General features: G+C 43.7%; 1 protein-coding gene across 1 annotated transcript in view; it reads right to left on the reverse strand.

The window, feature by feature from the left end:
* Window positions 1-21,558, reverse strand: part of WWC3 (WWC family member 3) — a 118,052-nt gene that overhangs the window by 4,042 nt on the left and 92,452 nt on the right. The window contains exons 10-19 of the mRNA XM_069945351.1: window positions 21,331-21,420; window positions 18,445-19,010; window positions 10,999-11,116; window positions 10,386-10,460; window positions 5,482-5,568; window positions 4,894-5,086; window positions 4,530-4,694; window positions 3,454-3,605; window positions 1,971-2,133; window positions 825-989 (exon numbers count right to left, since the gene is read on the reverse strand). Coding sequence (XP_069801452.1) covers window positions 825-989; window positions 1,971-2,133; window positions 3,454-3,605; window positions 4,530-4,694; window positions 4,894-5,086; window positions 5,482-5,568; window positions 10,386-10,460; window positions 10,999-11,116; window positions 18,445-19,010; window positions 21,331-21,420 — 1,774 coding nt within the window. The remainder of the gene's footprint in view (window positions 1-824; window positions 990-1,970; window positions 2,134-3,453; window positions 3,606-4,529; window positions 4,695-4,893; window positions 5,087-5,481; window positions 5,569-10,385; window positions 10,461-10,998; window positions 11,117-18,444; window positions 19,011-21,330; window positions 21,421-21,558) is intronic.

Consider the following 21,558-nt stretch of genomic DNA (forward strand, 5'->3'; position numbering starts at 1 on the left):
ATTTCTCTAAGCAGCAGTTAAATGGTAGGAAATTTTTAATGAAGACAGTAATAGCCACCTCCAACCCATACGCTACAAGCAAGTCAAAAGGATGAATTCAATAGTAAGATAAAGACCTGATAAAATAGGCTATAAGGATTGTGAGATATAAACATGCCAAACCAATGCCAGAGAAGAGCATGAAGACAATGGAATCTCTGCCAGTACCTGTCCAATTATGCTTTAACTACTGTATAGGGTAGAGTTCTGTGCAGAAAGGTGCATGGCAACCCAAAAGCCTTTTGCATCTATACTATGAGGTCATGTGTTACCATGAGATGCTCTATTATTGGGTAGTTTACACTAGAAGGAATGCATAGAAGGCATAGTAAGATACGGGCCCCATACAACTAATATAGCCATAGCCATTTGCATTGGGTTTAAAGGAAATCTGTTACTAGGTTTATGCTGTGTCAAATGAGAGCTGAACAGAATGATGTATTAATTAAATTTTTCTGTTCAGCTGATAATCAGAAGAATGGGCTTCAAGTTGTGACACTCCCTCCACCCTGAGGCTGCTGATTGACAACTCTACTGATTGACACAGTATACATAGACAGTACAGACAGACAACTGCCAATTAGCAGCCAGTGGGCAGAGGGAGCTGGTGCTCATGAATATTGAGTACTATTGAGCACAAGCACATAATGGAGAGTCAAAATAAGACATGATGCAGCTTATTGTCAAAATGTAGAGTAAAAGAATATTTTAATTGAAAGATTTACTGCAGATAAAACTACATCACATATAACATGACCTGTAACTTATTTGTATATAAAACTTACTCTGCAGACATACTGATTCCTTGCTCCCGGAGAGAAGGTCTGAGAGCGGACAATTGTGCTGCTACGGACAAAGGGAGACCCGCGAGACCTGCGGCAGGATCTATCCTTTTTCAGAATAGTAACATCTTCTGGAAAGACGTCCTCTGTGTTGGTCTCTTTATCTATCTGCAATAGGTGAAAAACATAGTCAATATCACTTCAAATTATCAGCAACATCATAGTAAATCTCTATGTATAGTAAAACTCTATGTATCTTCAAAGATCACATGGGCAAGTGATCCACTCAGTATATTGCAGTCAAAGATCCCTGCTGTGGAATGAGGAAGAAAGAGTGGAGTGGATTGAAAGCACAGAAAGGCTATGTTCAGACTCTGTTGAAATTGAGTGGATGGCAGTCATTTACGGCAAATAACGGCCGTTATTTCGAAAAAATGACCGTTGTTTTTGAATAACGGCAATTATTTACCATTAAATGGCAGCCATCCAATAAATTACAACAGTGTGTGAACATAGCCTTTCTGTGCTTTCAATCCACTCCTGGTTTTGGTTGCAAAATACTGAACAAAAATACTTAGCCTTAAAGGATATTTTTTTAGGTATATTACATTGCTGGCTTATCCACAATATAGGCCATCAATATCTGATCACTAAGTTGCTGAAACCCAGCACACCATTCAATCAGCTGTTTGGCCAGGCCGCGGCTCTGGCACTTACATGATGACTGGCCAGAAGGCTCCATTCATTGCGTTGTGGTTACAAAATCCACAGGGTTTTATAGGGCCCCACTGTCCCTTTATATGACTCTGATTTCACTCCAAGAGATATAGAGATTTTTTTCTCTCAGATTCTGACGGGTTTCGATGTGTACAAAGTTATTTTTCCCTGGAAGCAATTCTTCTAGTGAGGTAATATGGCAGAACACAGAGATACTGTACCTTAAAGGAATTAAATGCTTTCCCCATCCACAGGATAAGTGATAGCTAGCTATTCAATGAGATTCTGACCAATGAGAAACCAATGAGAATAGAGGTCACATGTCCTGGGAATGAATAGAGCGGTAGTGTGTACCCTCAGGGCTTCCGAACATTGCAGAGAGAGTAATTTTTGACATTTTACTATTAGTTCCACGTTTCTTGTGACTTTTACCTTTAAAGGCCTACTGTCATTCTTCCCTGAATCATGCAGGGTTGCCTGCCCGGTACACATAGGCCCATGAATGGCATCGCCATATATTGTCTCTGAATAATGAGGACTCAATGGTGTACTATTACTGTGACAACCGCTGTCCACAGAATCTGCTTGCCAGCTCCTGTTCCAAAAAGAGATACAAAACAATAAGAATTCCTTTAAATTTGCAATATACCATTGAAGTAGATTGCCTATACTATAAACTGTATGCAACATGAGAAAAAATTATTCTATCTATCACAATGAGGATGGTTCTGCAGGTTTAAATGCATTTTTCGGTAAGTAAATTAACCCAGAAAGGCTTAGTTCCCACTTCTGTTTTGAGGCATGTTGGAGGTATATGACCGGGCTATTGCCTAATAAATGCACCCAATATATGGTCTATGACATACGACAATGCATATTATGCAGCAGTATACCTCAGCACATCCGAAACATGTTGACCACATGTTCATATCACATGACAATCTTTGGCCATATGCTGGATGCATAGGAGCCTATGGATGCGTGCCCTATGTATATTTCCAACATGCTTAAAATACAAGGTGTGATCAGAGTCCAAGATTGTTGGCCTAAACATAATGATTGCTGCCTTTCTGAGCAAGAAGGAGATATAAATCCTTACTGAATATTTCTGATTGCTTTAAAGTCCATTTCAGATTTTTGCTCAAAAATGGTGGGAACATAATAATGAAGTCATACCTACCTGTTCCAGTGCCCCCCACAGAGCAGTGCCAACACTCACGATCACCCGCTGATCTCCTGTGTCTGTCGGCCCTGTGGCATCATGACCTTGTTCAGAAGTGCGCGCTCAGCCAATCAGTGACTAAGGCAGGACACTTTTGCGGTCACTGACTGGCTAAGCGGGTAGTTCCTGTGGTGTTGTGACACCATTCAGGAGGCCAGAGGCTGACAGTGAGCTGCAGGGGCACCAGGATGGGTAAGTATTAGAGATGAGCGAACCTCAAGCATGCTCGAGTCGATCCGAACCCGAACTTTCGGCATTTGATTAGCGGTGGCTGCTGAAGTTAGATAAAGCAATAAGGCTATGTGGAAAACATGGATATAGTCATTGGCTGTATCCATGTTTTCCAGACAACCTTAAAGCTTTATCCAAGTTCAGCAGCCTCCGCTCATCAAATGGCGATCGTTCGGGTTCGGATCAACTCAAACCCGAACCCGGTTCGCTCATCTCTTCATTATTATGTTCCCCCAGCACCCCCTGCACTCCGTCTGTTTAAACCTTTGCCCACAGTAGCCCTTTAAAAAATGCAGCAATGTTTTTCGAAAAACTCTGTGTGTGACACTTTCCTATCTGTATAAAGACTGATAATAGCACATTATTAGTCAAAAAGTATTACAGGAACCAAAGGATGTGCATTCAGGAGTACACTAATAATCTGCAAACATCAGCAGTAAGATTGGGTCAGACATACAGTACCTCTCTGAGGTGGCCTCCACTTGGTCCTCTTTCCGCTCCATCTCAAGGATCTCTTCTTCTGTATATTCCAGCTTCACCCTCTCCTCCTCCAGTTCACGCTCCACTGCTTCTAGCTGAGCTGTTGTCCGAGCCAACAAAACTGACACAGCATCCTATGGGATGGAATCAAAAATCATTCCAACACCCAGTAAAATAGAAGACCAAAACACAAAAAGTTATAATGGAGACAAGAAGGTTGATCATTAGAGAGGAACGAAACTAGAGCTCTTGGCATTTGATTACCGGTGACTGAAAAAGTTGGATGCAGCCCTAAGGCTGCCTGGAAAAGCCTATGGCTGTATCCAAGTTTTCCAGGGCTCCCTAGGGCGTCCAACATCTTCAGCCACCGTTAATTAAATGTCGATAGTTCGAGTTCAGAAGACCCCAACTGTGCTCAAGGTTTACTCATCTTTCATCAACTAAACATCTGTAATGGTCATCCAACTTTATAGTTCTACAACTTGAGTAGACTCCTATCTTTACTGAAGCCCTTACAGGACGACAATATGAAAAAACAACCACGTACACTGTGTATGGATTTACTGTTAATACTCTGCATTTACAGCCTAAGACAAACCAGATCAAAGATGCAGGGATACAGATGTTTTGAATGTGTCTTGTGAATTATCATCATACAACATAGCAATACAACCACTTAAAGGTCCATAGCCACCAGCACGGCCAAGCCAACTGGTTTCTCTTTATTGGCTTTTTACTGAGATGCAATAAAGCTTGAAGTTATAGTTGGAATCCATTTTGGTGCTGGATATTTTTTCTATATATTTAGAGCCCAACCTCCATGTCCGTCCATGTACGTGTGGTGTGCTGACCATCTGATTTCTTTTCTATGGTTGAAGACATTCCTAAATCTATTAGCTAAATGTAATAAAAAAATTATTTACCAATAGACTTTACTAAAAACAAAATCTGCACCATACTTCTCCCCCCCAATCTAGGTTCTTGGGCCATGGATGAAGCAACCACTTGGACACCTGGTCACAAGATCCAGTGACTTTGTCTCTATAAGAAGTACTCACTGTTTTTGTTGGATTGGTGATTTTAGATGTCTGAGTGCAGTCAGTAGTGCATGTGCCATCATTAACCCTCTGTTGCACGGCACTGCTGTAGATCTGGACAGGATACCACTGGACATGCATTTCCTTTGCTCCTTCATAGCCAGCCAAGCTGATCTGAGCAATCCCCTGTAAAGGGAGAAAAGTTTAATACTGCTGATCAGGCTGTAAACCAAGCAATGGTAAAGAAAAGTCAAAAACATTTTATAATACAGCAATCCAAGCTCTCAGCTTGAAGACAAAATTTACAAAGGAATATACCGAAAAAAAATCAATTTAGAGATCATTCGGCAGTATGCCCTGTGTAAGGTATAGACTACCTACTCACCAGCAGCTCTTCCTGTTGGTCGGGGCACACAGAACATATATATAACTGTAAGGAGCTCAACTTCAAGACACTGGATTGCATAGGTATCTGAAAAATTTCATTAAACATCAGAGGCATTTGGAAATCCAAGGCTTTGGAGCAATAAGTGCTTGGTGTGATGGAGTCGAGAGAAGGCAGATAAACTCGAATATGTCTGCAAGAGAAAAAAAGATCCATTGTAAGCAACCTATGGTACCCTTAGCAACCTATGGTTATATCACAAAAAATATAGAAAAAAGGTCTATTATTATTAAAAACGGTAGTTAATTTGACTAAAAATGATGGCCGTCTGAAAAAAACGCCCGACAAAATATAGCCTATGGCTATATTTCCACTTTGGGAACATATCAAGGTCTTATTCATAACTGGGGCAACCTCATTAAAAATGAAGAAAAAAAAATGTGTATAAAACCAACTTGAAACAGCACAAAATCTGCACTGAACTTACTTTTTACTATCTTGCTGCATATGAAAACAATAAGACTATATTGAGATTCCCCTCTGGATCAGGACACTATATAGTATAGTGTCGCAGCTATTTATACTTACATTTTGCATCCTTGTTTGACAGAGAGTCCATTAAAATTTTTAAGTTGTAAAACATGTACGAAAAGACATTCGCTTCCACAATCATACCTGCAATGAAGTACATGGTGCCTGTAAATGGTGGGGCTTACAACAGCGGAAAGGCAAATAAACTCTAGTTAATAAATAATAGTTCTATAAAAAAAAAATCTGATTTCAAAGGCAAAATGGTCTAAGAGTTTACAGTGATCATCATAGGTAAGTATATGCACCTGCCTGCAGCGGGGGGAAGAATTAAAAAAAGAAAACTGGACTTTAATATAGGTGGTCAACCTACTGCATTCAATCATCTATTGTCTCGGCAACCTCGGGGTTAATTCTCCTGTTGGATTCTCTGTGACTTTCAGTGTGCTGCTAGTCAGTTCTTTGCAGCTGCACTGTGCTATGTTTGCCTTGACTGGCAGGTGCCTCTGCCAGTCAGGTTTTACTTGCTCAGATGTGTTGTGTGTTAATCAGAGGTCTGATGCAGACTGGGCTTCTGGTGCTATATATATATGGTGCATATATATATATATATATATATATATATATATATATATAGTGGTACCTTGGTTTAAGAGCGTTTTGGTTTAAGAGCTCACAGTTTTTCAAAATTGAGACTTTGTTTAAGAGCATTGCCTTGGTTTAGGAGCTCCCTGCACTGGGTGGGAGCGCAAGTGGTGGAGGGGCATGGTCTGCATAGCGGGGTCTACAGCACTGTACTCTGGCCCAGGAGGTCTCCCTCACCTTACAAATCATAGCAAATTCACCTCAGGCTGGGGCTTGCATCAGGGGACAGGATCGTGGAGGTAATCTCTCCATAGCTGTAACCCCTCTCTCCCCGGACAGAGAGTGCTGCTATACTGTGCCCACATCTGTCCTACTCATTCCTTCCCGCAGTCTCTGTCAGCCCTTGTGTTTCCCATCCTCTCCATTACTGTACAGTAACTTATAATATCACATATTCTGCTGTTTCTGAATGTTTGTTTCATCTGTTTTACATGTTATTCAGAATAATAAATCATTATTTTTGGGGTGTGGAACCAATTGTCTGCGTATTTATGGCTTCTTATGGGAAAACTTGCTTTGGTTTAAGAGTGGATTTGGATTACAAGCACAGCCCTGGAACAAATTATGCTCGTAATCCAAGGCACCACTGTATGTATATATATATATGTATACTACCCATTGTCTACCATATCCCTGCTGGCTATTGAGATTTCTTTTCTAAGTGATTATACGCTGCTGTTCTGTAGCTGATGTTGACTTATTGGCTGTATACCTGACTATCCCTGTTTGCTGTCGACCTTTGACCTTCTGCTTGACTTTTGACCACTCTTTGACTTACAAGTTTGTACTTTTGCTGCCCAACATTTCTTACCTGGATGGCTCACTCTGCCCAATTGTGTGTGTTTGTCTGTCTGTGTTTCGTGTGCCACAAACATCAGCGTAGGGACCGTCTTTGTTGTTGTTCACAGCCGCCTAGGGCTGTCAGTGGCAAGTAGGCGGGGGAAAGCGCAGGGCTCACTGTCCGTGTCTCTGTCTTTTCCCAGCCAGTTGACACTTTCCGGTCTAAGACTCTGTGCACATATTCATTCTTCAGCGCGGGGAGAGGAGGCGTGCTAGCCTCCCATAGACTGTCATTATGACAGGGAGGCTGGCGGCATTAGAATTCTGCCACTTTTGCTCTCTGTGCATGGAGACTAATATCTATGTTCTTTTTGTGGTGGAAAGGCTGCTGGACATACTTTATGGGATGGATTCACAGGTAGCAGATTTTATAGAAATTTTTGATACTGAAAATCAATTGTATTTATGTGAATGGGGTTATTTTGGCTGGAGTCACGTGAATTTCTGCAAGTTCAGATAAAAGACTCTACCTACAGCTTACTGGAGATACAGAAACAGATTGCTGGGTACTGAGGCTGTTCTTGTACCTGATGTTTGCAGGAGCAGGACACTCATACTTTAGAATATCTGGCTCTATCTCAGGGCTCCAGATGGCGACCAAAATGGTCGCCAATGCGACTGACATCTTGCAAATGGCCCCGGCGGCGCGCTGTCTCTTTAAGGACTTCCGCCTTCCGCACGCTGCGCCGAATCACGTGGCGCCTCTGAGGCCGTCCGTCCAATGAATGACGGACGTGCTGGATGACGTGTGCGGGGACACGCTTCTCCAGTGACGTCATCCAGCACGTCCGTCATTCATTGGACGGACGGCCGCAGAGGCGCCACACTCCTCCAGCGCCTCTCTCCCGCCTCTCCTCACCCGGCGGTTCTTCAAGTTCACCCCAGCGGCACCAAGCTTAGATAGTGGGTGAGTACAAACGGAGGGACGGCAGGGGTGGTGGCCGGCCAGTAATGTGTGTGGGGGGACCACGGCCTGGGCGGGGGATTGGTAGTGTGTCTGTTGTGATGGCGGCCAGGTGCGGTAGTCAGTGCGTGTGGGGTGCGAGGGGGGTGGGTATGTATAGACTGCACAGTACCACTTCCCTCAGTGTCTGTATATATAGACTGCACAGTACCACTTCCCTCAGTGTGTATGTATAGACTGCACAGTACCACTTCCCTCAGTGTGTATGTATAGACTGCACAGTACCACTTCCCTCAGTGTCTGTATGTATAGACTGCACAGTACCACTTCCCTCAGTGTCTGTATGTATAGACTGCACAGTACCACTTCCCTCAGTGTGTATATATACACTGCACAGTACCACTTCCCTCAGTGTCTGTATGTATAGACTGCACAGTACCACTTCTCTCAGTGTCTGTATGTATAGACTGCACAGTACCACTTCCCTCAGTGTCTGTATGTATAGACTGCACAGTACCACTTCCCTCAGTGTCTGTATGTATATACACTGCACAGTACCACTTCCCTCAGTGTCTGTATGTATAGACTGCACAGTACCACTTCCCTCAGTGTCTGTATGTATAGACTGCACAGTACCACTTCCCTCAGTGTCTGTATGTATAGACTGCACAGTACCACTTCCCTCAGTGTCTGTATGTATAGACTGCACAGTACCACTTCTCTCAGTGTCTGTATGTATAGACTGCACAGTACCACTTCCCTCAGTGTCTGTATGTATAGACTGCACAGTACCACTTCCCTCAGTGTCTGTATGTATATACACTGCACAGTACCACTTCCCTCAGTGTCTGTATGTATATACACTGCACAGTACCACTTCCCTCAGTGTCTGTATGTATATACACTGCACAGTACCACTTCCCTCAGTGTGTGTGTATGTATATACACTGCACAGTACCACTTCCCATATACATTGCCACAGGGGCTATATGTCATCGGCTGCCGGGGGCTATATATATATATATATATATATATATATATATATATATATATATATATATATATATATATATATATAGTAGATCATTGCCGGTAAGATGGCAGCTGGCTGAGGGAACACACCGGCTGCAGGGGGGTATATGGTTGTCAAGTTGCAAGTTTCCATGTTGAACGTTTTCAAACTAAGAAAAGAAAGAATCTAAAGGAGGAGGCTGCTGCCGTGGCCCATTTAACATAACATTAATTTTACATGTTTTAAAATGTTGGCGACCAAATATTCTATTTGGCACCTACATTTTTCAGGTTAGGAGCCAATGGCTCCTAGGTAAATTTTTTAGTCTGGAGCCCTGTATCTTACGGCTCTTACCAGAAACGCAGCTCTTATAAATAAGTCTCCCTAAGGCTTTGTTGACACTATGTAATTGTTATATTGTTATGTTACATTTTAATAGATCAGACAATTACACACACTAACGTATATAATATGCTTATTTACCTAATTTTACATGTTTTATATGTATAATGGGAAAGGGGGGGGGGTGAATTTAACTTTTATTGGGAGGGGTTTTGGCTTATTTTTCAACAATTTTATTTTTTTACATTTAAGTCCCCCCGGGGGGGGGGGGGGGGGGGGGTTATTAAGTGCAATCATTGGATTGCATATACTGATCATTGTTTAGCCATTGCGTTGATCATTATTTTGGGTGCTCTTCTCATAAAGCCTGTATGACTATATGACGAGATTGCTGATCGAACTTCTGGCAGTCTGGGAAAGTGATTGTGACCCCCCACAATCACACTATGGGGGTCCCGATCAGTCAGTCACCCCAAGTAGTAATATAAGGGACACTATCAGCTCAGTTATATGTACAGGATATCCTGCAGCCTCATGTGTTGTCTCTTGTGGCAGGACCTCTAACCTTTACAGCAGAGTAATGCTCACCCACACACTTCTGCCAGATTGTAACACCTACTTGGCCTGTCCAGCCACCAGATTTCATTCAAGCATTTATAGTGAGCTGTAACAATGGCAACCTGCTAGTGTGAAGGACCTACAGGCCCAACTGACGCATCTGTGGGTACATTTGCTACAGGATGCAGTAAGGAAGGCTAGGTTCACACTGCGTTTTTAGCATCCGTTTAACGGATCAGTTATTTTTTAACAGTCAAAAACCTAGTGTCAACAGTACTTTATTGTGCGTAAAAAAAAAACGCATCCGTTTGGATCCGTTTTTTTTTTTTTTTTTTTTTTATAATGGAAGTCAATGGAAAATCGGATCAAAAACGGATGCACACAAATGCATCCGTTTTTTGCAATCCATTTTTTGCAAAAAAACGGATGCTGAAAACGCAGTTTGAACCTAGCCGAAACTGTATACCTGCATGTTCAACTGTAGCTCATCTTGTATCCAGACTAGAGATGGTCCCACAGAGTACTATAGTCTCCTTTCAGTTGTTCAGTTTTCCCTAATAAACATATCCTTTAACTGTAATACTTGAATCACTTATATATACATCATTATTATTACAGCCACCCTCATAAAGTTTCAGCACATTATATAAAAGCAACACTTACACTACACCAACATGCACTTGAGGTTCTTCTCTTTTCTCTGAGTCTTTACATCTGGAGTCCTCCACATTCTCTTTCCTGTAGGGAAACACCATAAATAAGGGCAGGTTGCACACAATTATGATTTCCTGCAATGATTTTATGCAATGGATTAGGCAGAAGTGCTGGCTCCATATAAGCATGCTTTACAATGGACCCCATTCAACATGAACTATCCTCACCCATACAGGACAACAAAAAAGCCGACAATTGCACACCATAGAAATGTCTACGATGGTGTAGTATTGTGTGTACGCTAATCTTTACTACTTCTGGGACTCCTTCCCAGTGTCGGACTGGCCCACCAGAGCACCAGAGAATCCTCCGGTGGGCCCCCAGCTTTAGAACCTGTACAAACACTGACTGACATGTCATTTCTCACTGGTTCTTCATTGGTGGGCCCCCAGGATCATTTCCTCTGGTGGGCCCCAGATACCCGAGTCCAACACTGTACCTTCCTCTTCTCTCACACATAAATATAATATGATAGAATGGGGAAGGGGATCAGCAGTATCTACAAATACAGCCATTCCAAAATACCAGCAAAAGTAGTAGCGTAGTTTATGAAATAGCAAACCTTTTACATAAGGCTTCAAAAACACCACTGTCACTTGCGAGAGAGTCATCCGATAATCCAGCAGAGACTCCTTTGGCTTTCTCTAGACTTATCCCACAGTCTTCAGGAATTGCAATTTCTGTAAATATAGAAAACATGTTAACTACATAGTTTAGAAAAAAATAAAATAAATATATTTATATATATATATATATATATATATATATATATATATATATATATATATATTTATTCAGGTCTACTAAAGAGGTGCAAAAGTAAAGTTTTGCCCAGCCTCCTTGGTATCCAGTTGTCTCGCTGTCACCCACTGTATACTGTATATCCACCTCATCACCTCATATCTACTTATATCCTGAACTTCTAAGAAGGCTAAAGCTATAAGAAGGAAATGAAAGGTTATATCAATTATATCTATTATCTTAATGCCACAACATTTACAACCTGGTTATTTAGCAGTATTTAACAGTCATTATGGTAGTGTACTTTTTTTAAAAAATTTGACTAAATAATTGGTGTCTTTCTATATTGAACCACTAGGTGGAGGCATGCCACCTGAAATAGAGAGGAATCTAACAGAAGGGGTTTTTTTTTCTCCTTTTTTTCACACCATTAACATTTATCACCTATCCAAAGGATTGTGACAAATGTTACAGGTTGTGGAATTCCTTTACTTCATGTAAAATACCATCACCTACAATGTGTGCACATTTTTTCTACACAGTACAGCTTTAACCACAATCAGTTAAACTGTGAAGATCCTCGTCAGTACACTTTCAGTAGATATTTAACCCATAGCAAACAAGCTATATTGCTACCAAAGTGCCTTAAAGATGTTAAAGATGAATAATCACATGACTTCCTTTCTCACTAATTCTTCACACTCATAGTCACCCAATAATTATGAACACATACACATTCTCCTAAGAAAGTCAAAACCTCACTTTTACTTTAGGGTTTGATATTTATTAACATTTTGGATTGACCATCAGCATTGTAGTTTTCATTAATAAAAAATAATCTTCAAAAACCCAATTTGCCTAATATTTGTGCCCACAGCATAGCGGATGAACTTACAAGCAGCAAAGTTAAAGGTGAACTATCAGCAGGCTAGATGAATCTAACCTGCTGATAGCTTCCTATTGTGCAGGAGACGCTGAGGAGGAAGCTACGGTATGTCTCTTGTCTTCATCCTCGGCACCATTCCGGTGCAGTTAGTGGTTTGCTCCAGGGTCTGGTAAGACCGATAGGGGCACTGGGACACAGGAGCAATGCCCTGCCCTTCTAGTCCTTGTTCCTGCCCTATTAGAATTTATCGGTAAGTTAGGAGCGCCTAACTTACTGCTAGATAAAGGAATTGATGCTTAAAACTACTTATACTCCCTTCCACATGTCTTCTAATGTTTGCGGGTATATCCTTTGAAAAATACTACTGATGAGAATAAATATTTTACCCATCTATTTCTATTATCAGAAATCTGATGTCAGTGGTAGTGCCCCCTAACAAAGTAAGGCAATATACACAAAACAGAAAGGTGTTCTTTTATGACCGTCTGGAGCCACAAGGAGATTTTTGTGGCCTGCAGATGTCACTCCGGGTGGCCACATGAAGCATTTTCATTGATCATTTACAATCAAAAGAAGATTCAGCAAAATCTTCAAAACTGGTCAATATAACACATTGAACAGTGATCCGTAAGACTGGGTGCACACACAGTATTTTGGTCAGTATGTGGTACTCATTTTGTTATTGTTACTAATAATAATAATATTATTAATAATACTATTTATTTGTATGGCGTTAACAGATACCGCAGCACTTAAAAAAAAAAAACATTACAGAATGCTCTCAAAATCTTACAGACTAGGAGGACTGGAGGTCACAAGAGAGGCAACAAGTGCTGATGTTCCAGCCATTGTACAGAGAATCAGAAAGTGTTGGATGAGCCAGTCAAACGCCAATGTCTGAGTACAGGTAAAAAGGGCATGGAACCGTCAGAAATATAGAGTAAGAGGCAAAGGAAGCAGCAGAAGGGGAGACAAGCTTAGGGAATGTTATAAGCGAGCCTGAGGAGATGAGTTTTTAGGGCATGCTTGGGAATGAGTTTGAGGTCTTTGAGTAAAGCATTGCAGAGAACTGGTGCAGCACGAGAGAAGTCTTAAGTTTTTGATTCTGGAAGATGTTAGTGTAAGATCATTAGCAGAACGCAGAGCACGGGAAGGATGGTAGGTGGAGAAGAGGGAGGAGATGTATGGAGGGGCAGAGTTGTGGAAAGCTTTATGGGTGAGGGTGAGGAGATTGAACTTAACTCTGGACTTAATGGGCAACCAGTGTAGTGACTGGCACAGGGGGGAGACGTCAGTGTAACGGCTGGAGAGGAAGATAAGCCTGGCTGCTGCATTCAGGATGGACAGGCGAGCAGGGCCATCTTAACAGCATTATGGGCCCCTGGGCAGAGGTGCGAATTGGGCCCCCCACGGCCGCCGCCATCAACCTCCCCCCCCATCTTTGCAACCCCGCCCCTAGCCAGTACAATTACTTCTGACCCCCCTACACACACACACACTACCCCCATCTGCCCCCCCTACACACACACTACCCCCATCTGCCCCCCCTACACACACACTACCCCCATCTGCCCCCCCTACACACACTCTGCCCCCATCTGACCCACCCTACACACAAACTACCCCCATCTGCCCCCCCACACACACACACTACCCCCATCTGCCCCCCTACACACAAACTACCCCCATCTGCCCCCCCACACACACACACTACCCCCATCTGCCCCCCCTACACACACACTACCCCCATCTGCCCCCCCCTACACACACACTACCCCATCTGACCCCCCCTACACACACACTACCCCATCTGACCCCCTAAAAACACACTACCCCCATCTGCCCACCCTCCTCCCCCTTCACACACACTACCCCCATCCTCCTCCTACACACACTACCCCCATCCTCCTCCCCCTACACACACACACACACACACACTATCCCCATCCTCCTCCTCCTACACACACTACCCCCATCCTCCTCCTCCTCCTACACACACTACCCCCAGCCTCCTCCTCGTACACACAATACTCCCATCCTCCTCCTCCTACACACACTACCCCCATCCTTCCTACACACACTACCCCCATCCTCCTCCTCCTACACACACTACCCCCATACTCCTCCTCCTCCACACACTACCCCCATCCTCCTCCTCCTACACACAGTACCCCATCCTCCTCCTCCACACACTACCCCCATCCTCCTCCACACACTACCCCCATTCTCCTCCTCCTCCTACACACACTACCCCCATCCTCCTCCACACACTACCCCCATTCTCCTCCTCCTCCTACACACACTACCCCCATCCTTCTCCTTCTACACACAATACCCCCATCCTCCTACACACACTACCCCATCCGCCTCCTCCTACACACACTACCCCCATCCTCCTCCTCCTCCTACACACACTACCCCATCCTCCTCCTCCTACACACACTACCCCATCCTCCTCCTCCTCCTACACACACTACCCCCATCCTCCTCCTACACACACTACCCCCATCCTCCTCCTCCTCCTCCTACACACACTACCCCAAGCCTCCTCCTACACACACTACCCCCATCCTCCTCCTCCTACACACACTACCCCCATCCTCCTCCTCCTACACAAACTACCCTCATCCTCCTCCTCCACCTCCACACACTACCCCCATCCTCCTCCACACACTACCCCCATTCTCCTCCTCCTCCTCCTCCTCCTACACACACTACCCCCATCCTCCTCCTTCTACACACAATACCCCCATCCTCCTACACACACTACCCCATCCTCCTCCTCCTACACACACAACCCCCATCCTCCTCCTCCTCCTACACACACTACCCTCATCCTCCTCCTACACACACTACCCCCATCCTCCTGCCCACACTACCCCCATTCTCCTCCTCCTACACACACTACCCCCATCCTCCTACTTCTACACACAATACCCCCATCCTCCTCCTCCTCCTACACACACTACCCCCATCCTCCTCCTACACACACTACCCCCATCCTCCTCCTCCTACACACACTACCCCATCCTCCTCCTCCTACACACATTACCCCCATCCTCCTCCTCCTACACACTACCCCCATCCTCCTCCTTCTACACACACTACCCCCATCCTCCTACACACACTACCCCCATCCTCCTCCTCCTCCTACACACACTACTACCCCCATCCTCCTCCTCCTACACACACACTACTACCCCCATCCTCCTACACACACTACTACCCCCATCCTCCTCCTCCTACACGCACACACATTACCCTCATCCTCCTCCTCCTACACACACACACTGCCAACCCCCCCGGCCGCCAACACTATTCCCCACACACTATCCCTGCAGACCGCCATCCCCCGCCCCAAACACACACATTTATCCTCCGGGGGTTACAATACTCACCCCCGTGGCCGTGCAGCAGCCTGAGGTAAAGGAGCGCGGCAGGGAAGAAGCCTGATGCCGCTACAGCTACTTGTGGACAGACGAGGCCGGAGCGTGCGGCCGTCCACTGTGGCCCTCCGTCCAATGAAGAGCGGGGTGATACGACGGCACTAAGTGATGCCGGCTGATCCCGCTCCCACGGCCCGCCAGCGCCGAAGTAACAGCAGCATGGGGCCTCTGATAGTGATCTCTCACAGGCCCCGGCTGCTGTTATTTCAGCGCTGGCAGCATCAAAAAGACTTTCGGGGGCCCCCTCGGACGCAAGGGCCCCCGGGCAGCCACCTACCTTGCCCAATGGGTAAGACGGCCCTGCAGGCGAGGGGAGAGTTTAGAGAAAGGAAGACTGATTAGTAGGGAGTTACAGAAGTCAAGACGAGAATGGATCAGGGCGACGGTAAGAGTTTGAGCTGTGTCAATGGTAAGAAATGGGCGGATTCTGGAGATGTTTTGGAGAAGTAGGTGACAGGAGTGTGCAAGAGGTAGGATATAGAAAGTAAAAGATAGATCCAAGTCTAACATAACCCCCAGACATTGAGCATGAGAGTGAGATGTTGGGTTTAGGTTGGTTAGAGAAAGGGAATATGAGAAGTTCAGTTTCAGAAAGGTTGAATTTGAGAAATAGAGAGGTCAAAATATTAGAGAAAGCAAATAGACAGTCACTGGTATTTTGTAGAAATGCTGGGGTGATGTCACAGGAAGACGTGTATAGCTGGGTGTCATCCTTTACTTTTTTCTTCCGCATCAGTTCTGCTTCTGGTTTTGGTAAGATAAAGGAAAAAACTAACGCACCAAACTAAGGCCCCAAATGACTTTTAAATATTGACCAAAATACTTAGGGGCACATTTATCAATCTGTGCCATGGCATATGCTAGGGTAAAAGTGCAGATTTCTGTGCAAACTACCTGATTTGCTCAGAAATCTGCGCCTTTCCTGTGGCACATGCACCTTTCACCTGTTGGGCAAGAGTAGGGGTGGGGTGCGGCAAGGCGAGGAGGATGCTTACCTGATTTATCCTCCAGTAACAGGCGTAAACCACAGCAGAAATCTACACCTGCTATGGAGCACATACAGGTCACAGCGGATTTACTTAGAGGCGGACTTCATGGGGGTGGTGTTTTATCTAAGGCCGGTGTATGAGCCTTAAGGGACTTCTACATAGGCCAATTATTGGATGAATGAACATTTCCAGAAACACTCGTTTCTGACAACTGACCCATGTGAAAAGGCCTTTATGAAGCAACTTTTTGTCTGCTGAGCATATTGTTTATGCAGATCTAAAAATCATTGTTAATTGGCTGCACATTGCCCTATACAAAAGAGGGATATGCGGCTGACAATGATGAACGTGAAGGGCCACATGAATGACCCAATCTATCTGATCAGCACTTGTTCAGCACTCATCAGGATGTCTTAAGGTCCTCATATACTTTATACTTTTGCCAGCTGTACCCGCCGCTCACAGTAGGTTCAGCCACCAGTTTATGATATGGGTGGGCGTGATGGAAAAATCACTGCCCAACCCCTTTGTTCTCAGATAGATAAGCCACAGCCAGAGCTTTTTTGCTGTGGCTTGACTCTCCCCTCCCATAGAGAACACAGGATCACTCTGCTGTGCCAAACATTCCTGTGTATCAGAAGGATGGGGGCCGGATGGATGTTCAGCCGTTAGTTATTAAAAGTAGACGGAGTCCTTAAAAGGTCCCTTAGTCAATGTAAACCTTGATTTATCTAATGAGCACAATCATTCAGAACTGATGTAACCAGGGACGGTGACCCTCATGGTATCAGAAACATCATAGTCCACATGGGCATAGACACAACATAATCATCCCATTCCTAATTACCAATCGTCACCAATAAAGGTCACCAATCTAATCTGTTTGCTGATCAAATCTTACAAGGATCTTAGGACTAACACTAGAATTGCAGCCTCAAGAATTATTTTAGATGCCATGCAAGTTTATTCCTGTCAAATTTATATGGTGTCCACATTTAATTGTAGCAAAATCATGGTAAATCTGGCGCGGGAGGAGGATGTGACTCCTCCTCGCTTAGCGGCACCCCCTTATTGCCCATCAGGCGAGCACGGGTTATGGCTGGCGTACTCCAGAGAGGAGGAGCAAACCTGTGCCTTCTCCATGTCGTACGCCAGGGGCACAGCGTTTGTAAATGTTCCCCATGGTGTGCAAAGTTGAGTAGTCACTTTATTTTGCCAAATAAGAAACCTACAGAAAAAAGGATAACTGATAGATTTAACTGGTGGCTGAAGGAGTTGGATGCAGCCCAAGGGAGTCCTTAAAACATGGATATAGTCTATGGTTACATCCAACTTCTTCAGCCACCAGTAATCAAAAGCCGAGAGTTCAGGCTCAGAAGAATCCGAACATACTCAAAGTTTGTTCATCTTTATTCTTGAACTCTTTATACATGCAAATAACATATAAATATGTTAGCGAATGGGTCTATTAAAAGCTGGTATTTGCCAAACTCATAAAAGGAGATTTATCAAACATGGTGTAAAGGAAAACTGGCTCAGTTGCCCCTAGCAACCAATCAGATTCCACCTTTCATTTTCCAAAGAAACTGTGAGGAATGAAAGGTGGAATCTGACTGGTTGCTAGGAGCAACTGGGCCAGTTTCACTTTACACCATGTTTGATAAATCTCCCCCATAATGTAGAAACTTCTTTACCCTACAAATTGAAAAACACTGCTCACTGTGGGAGTGCGAAGAGGATAAGGAAGGCAATGTGGTTGGGAGGTTTTTATTAGAAAGAATAGTGAATAGAAATAGTGAATAGAAATAATAGGTGAAATAACGGTTAGCACAGTATAACTCCTGTACGAACATGACGGCACTTATGACTGCTCCTCAGATTAACGGTAGATTGACATTTTTAGTGAATGATATAAATAAACATTCTTACATGACACATGCACATACCTGCTCTCATCTGTAGACTGGAAAACTGTGCTCCCCCGTCTCTGAGACTCCTACTTTCTGTGTGACAGCCTAGCAAATGGGAAGATGACCCATGTGTGTCTTCATCAGCTAGAGAGGGACCGTGTCCTCTTATAATTTCCAGAGCCCCCATTATTTCCTCCAAACCCTCTGACATTTGGGCCAGTGGAGAGTCACGAGAAGCAGACAGAAATGGGGTGTCCAAAGGGGAGCTTGGAGGCGACAATGAAGACAACGATGAGCGTGAAGACAAAGAGGCCAATGACTGAGGGGTGTCCATTGACATCTTTTGCTTACTGAGGTTGGAGAGGCCTGTTGTTTCAGAGTATTGACTGTCTCTGCAAATGGCATCTAACGGAATCATATCAAAACGCATATGCTGAGAAAACTCCGAGTGCGATTCAGGCTTCTCGTAATGTGGAAGGCCATAAATATCTGTAAAGCTTATGGAGCTGAGCGAACCTCGACTTGATGCTAGAGATCCTCGACTTGAGGCTAAGGAACCACGACTGCTGCCGGAAGACATGGTGAGGGTGCTGGCAGACAAACTACGACAGCAAACATGAAAGAAAAGGAACAATATAAATAATACAAAAAACACAAAAAAACACAAGACATATGAAATACAGGACATTTTAAATACATAGATTGATTAAAGAAAAAAATCCCACTTAAAGGAGAAGTCTGGGGATTTTGAAAGTACTGTAGGGGCAGAAGGGAATTTGATAACAAGTAGAACTTATCTCACCCAGTGCCCGTGGTGAGCGTCGGGATCCCTGGGGTGTCCATGTCATGACCCGGCTGATGGACTGGCCGCTCAACCAATCAGTGACTGGGGCGGGATGCCACTCCAGACACTGATTGGCTGAGTGGCCAGTGTTCACCCAAAGTGATTGTATACAGGAGAAATGTCTCTACTGCCCTACTGTAAAAGCCACAGAAAAAAACCACCACCATCTCTACAGTAGAGTAGTGTATCAATACTTAGTAAATAAATAATTAGGGATGAGCGAACCGAACTGTTACGAATCAGATTCATTACGAACTTTGCAAAAAGGTCGGTTCGGCACCGAACCGAACATTGAGAAAGTTCGTTACGAATCTGGTAAAAATAACAATGGCAACACAAAATTGTACTTTTTTCACAGAATAGACCAGGATAAAAGGTATTATTACTCCTATAATCCCTTGTATCCTGGTTTTCTGTGAATATCAAGATGCGTGACGTCACTCCCCAGCACCAGGAAGTGCCTGTGCGCGCCAGCAGCTTCTCAGTGTGAGGCCAGAGTGCACAGAGAGAGGAGCTCCGTATCAGATAGAGAGGGAAAAGAGATAGATAGATAGATAGCCAAACAACTAGATAGATACAGGGAGAGATAGAGAAGGAATAGAAAGTGTTGGTGAGAGAAGCAGGAGAGAGGAAGAGAAAAAAAAAACAAATAGCAAGATCCAGGGAAAGCTAGATAAAAAAGATAAGCTGATACATAGGGAAAGAGGCTGAGAAATCAAGACATAGGGAGAGATAAGGAGAGATAGGCATCTAAATAAAAAAATAGTGAGATCTAGGGAGAGTTAGGGAGATAAAAAAAGAAATAGGGAGAGAAAAGTGAGAAAAGAGTCAGGGCAGGTAGCATTGAACCAGCTCCTGTCCTGTGACTACACGCTACACGTTCCTGCTCTGCTGGCTGCCGTCAAATCCCGTTTAGCCGCAAGCAAAAAAGTAAAAAAAAAGTTTGTTTCTCATAAGCTGTTATAGCTGAAGTAACGTATAGCAGCAAAAGTTATTAGAGCCCTCCATAGACTGTTTTGCTAAGTCAGCGCCCAACAAAAACTGTCTGTTTCTGCTTTGCTGGGTGCCGTCAACCCCGTTTAGCTGCAACAAAAAAAGTTTGTTTTTCATAAGCTGTTATAGGTGAAGTAACCTATAGCAGCAAAAGTTATTGAAGCCCTCCATAGAGTGTGACGCTAAGTCAGCGCCCCACAAAACCTGTCAGTTTCCTGCTTTGCTGTGTGCTGTCAACCCCGTTTAGCTACAACAAAAAAAGTTTAAAAAAAAGTTTAAAAAAAAAATAAAGTTTAAAAAAAGTAAAAAAAAAAAAACAACTAAATATTTCAAAAAAGTTTAAAAAAAAAGTTTGTTTCTCATAACCTGTTATAGGTGAAGCAGTCAACTGCTGCCTCCTCCTCCTGCTGCTGCTCAACTTGTCTGTTCTCAACAATACTGGCCTGGGTGCAATCAAGTGCTGCCTCCTCCTGCTCCTCAACTTGTCTGTTCTCAACAATACTGGCCTGAGAGCAATCAACTGCTGCCTCCTGCTGCTCAACTTGTCTGTTCTCAACAATACTGGCCTGAGAGCAATCAACTGCTGCCTCCTCCTGCTGCTCAACTTGTCTCTTCTCAACAATACTGGCCTGAGAGCAATCAACTGCTGTCTCCTCCTCCTGCTGCTCAACTTGTCTGTTCTCAACAATACTGGCCTGGGAGCAATCAACTGCTGCCTCCTCCTGCTGCTCAACTTGTCTCTTCTCAACTTTTTTTTTCACTATTTTTTTTCACTATTTTTATTCACAATATTTTAATTTTCTTCTTCTTATTATTATTATTTTATTCACAATTTTTTTCATTATTTTTGCACTTTGATTTTTTCCACTTTTTACATTGTAATAGCAACTGCAACTAAACAAAACTATACCCCATCAGACTCTCGCTATTGTAGCTGCAATTATTCAGCCGTTATTGCAAGGTTCGTTTTAGGTTCAAAAGTTCACTCATCCCTACTTATAATAGGTTCAGTAAAATAGGGAGCTGCATTCTCTATTATTTCAAAATCTGTTTTATTCGATCTGTGTTAACAGATTGGTACCGACCTTTTAAGTTGAGTATGAAGGTAAGATGTCAGACGAGTAGCTTCTTCTAGATGCTTCAAAAGGCAGTTTCTTTTCTCTTGTAGCAGTAACCTTTAATAATAAAATGCAGTGTTAATATCTAAGAGTGTACTTTATACTCCGTCCCTCTAAAGCTCTACTTTGTCTTCTCTGATCCACAATCACCTCTTCATATTGTGACTCTCTAGCTCTCCACTCCATTTACCTTAG

Source organism: Dendropsophus ebraccatus, chromosome 11, assembly GCF_027789765.1.
Source record: "Dendropsophus ebraccatus isolate aDenEbr1 chromosome 11, aDenEbr1.pat, whole genome shotgun sequence".
Classification (NCBI taxonomy): domain Eukaryota; kingdom Metazoa; phylum Chordata; class Amphibia; order Anura; family Hylidae; genus Dendropsophus; species Dendropsophus ebraccatus.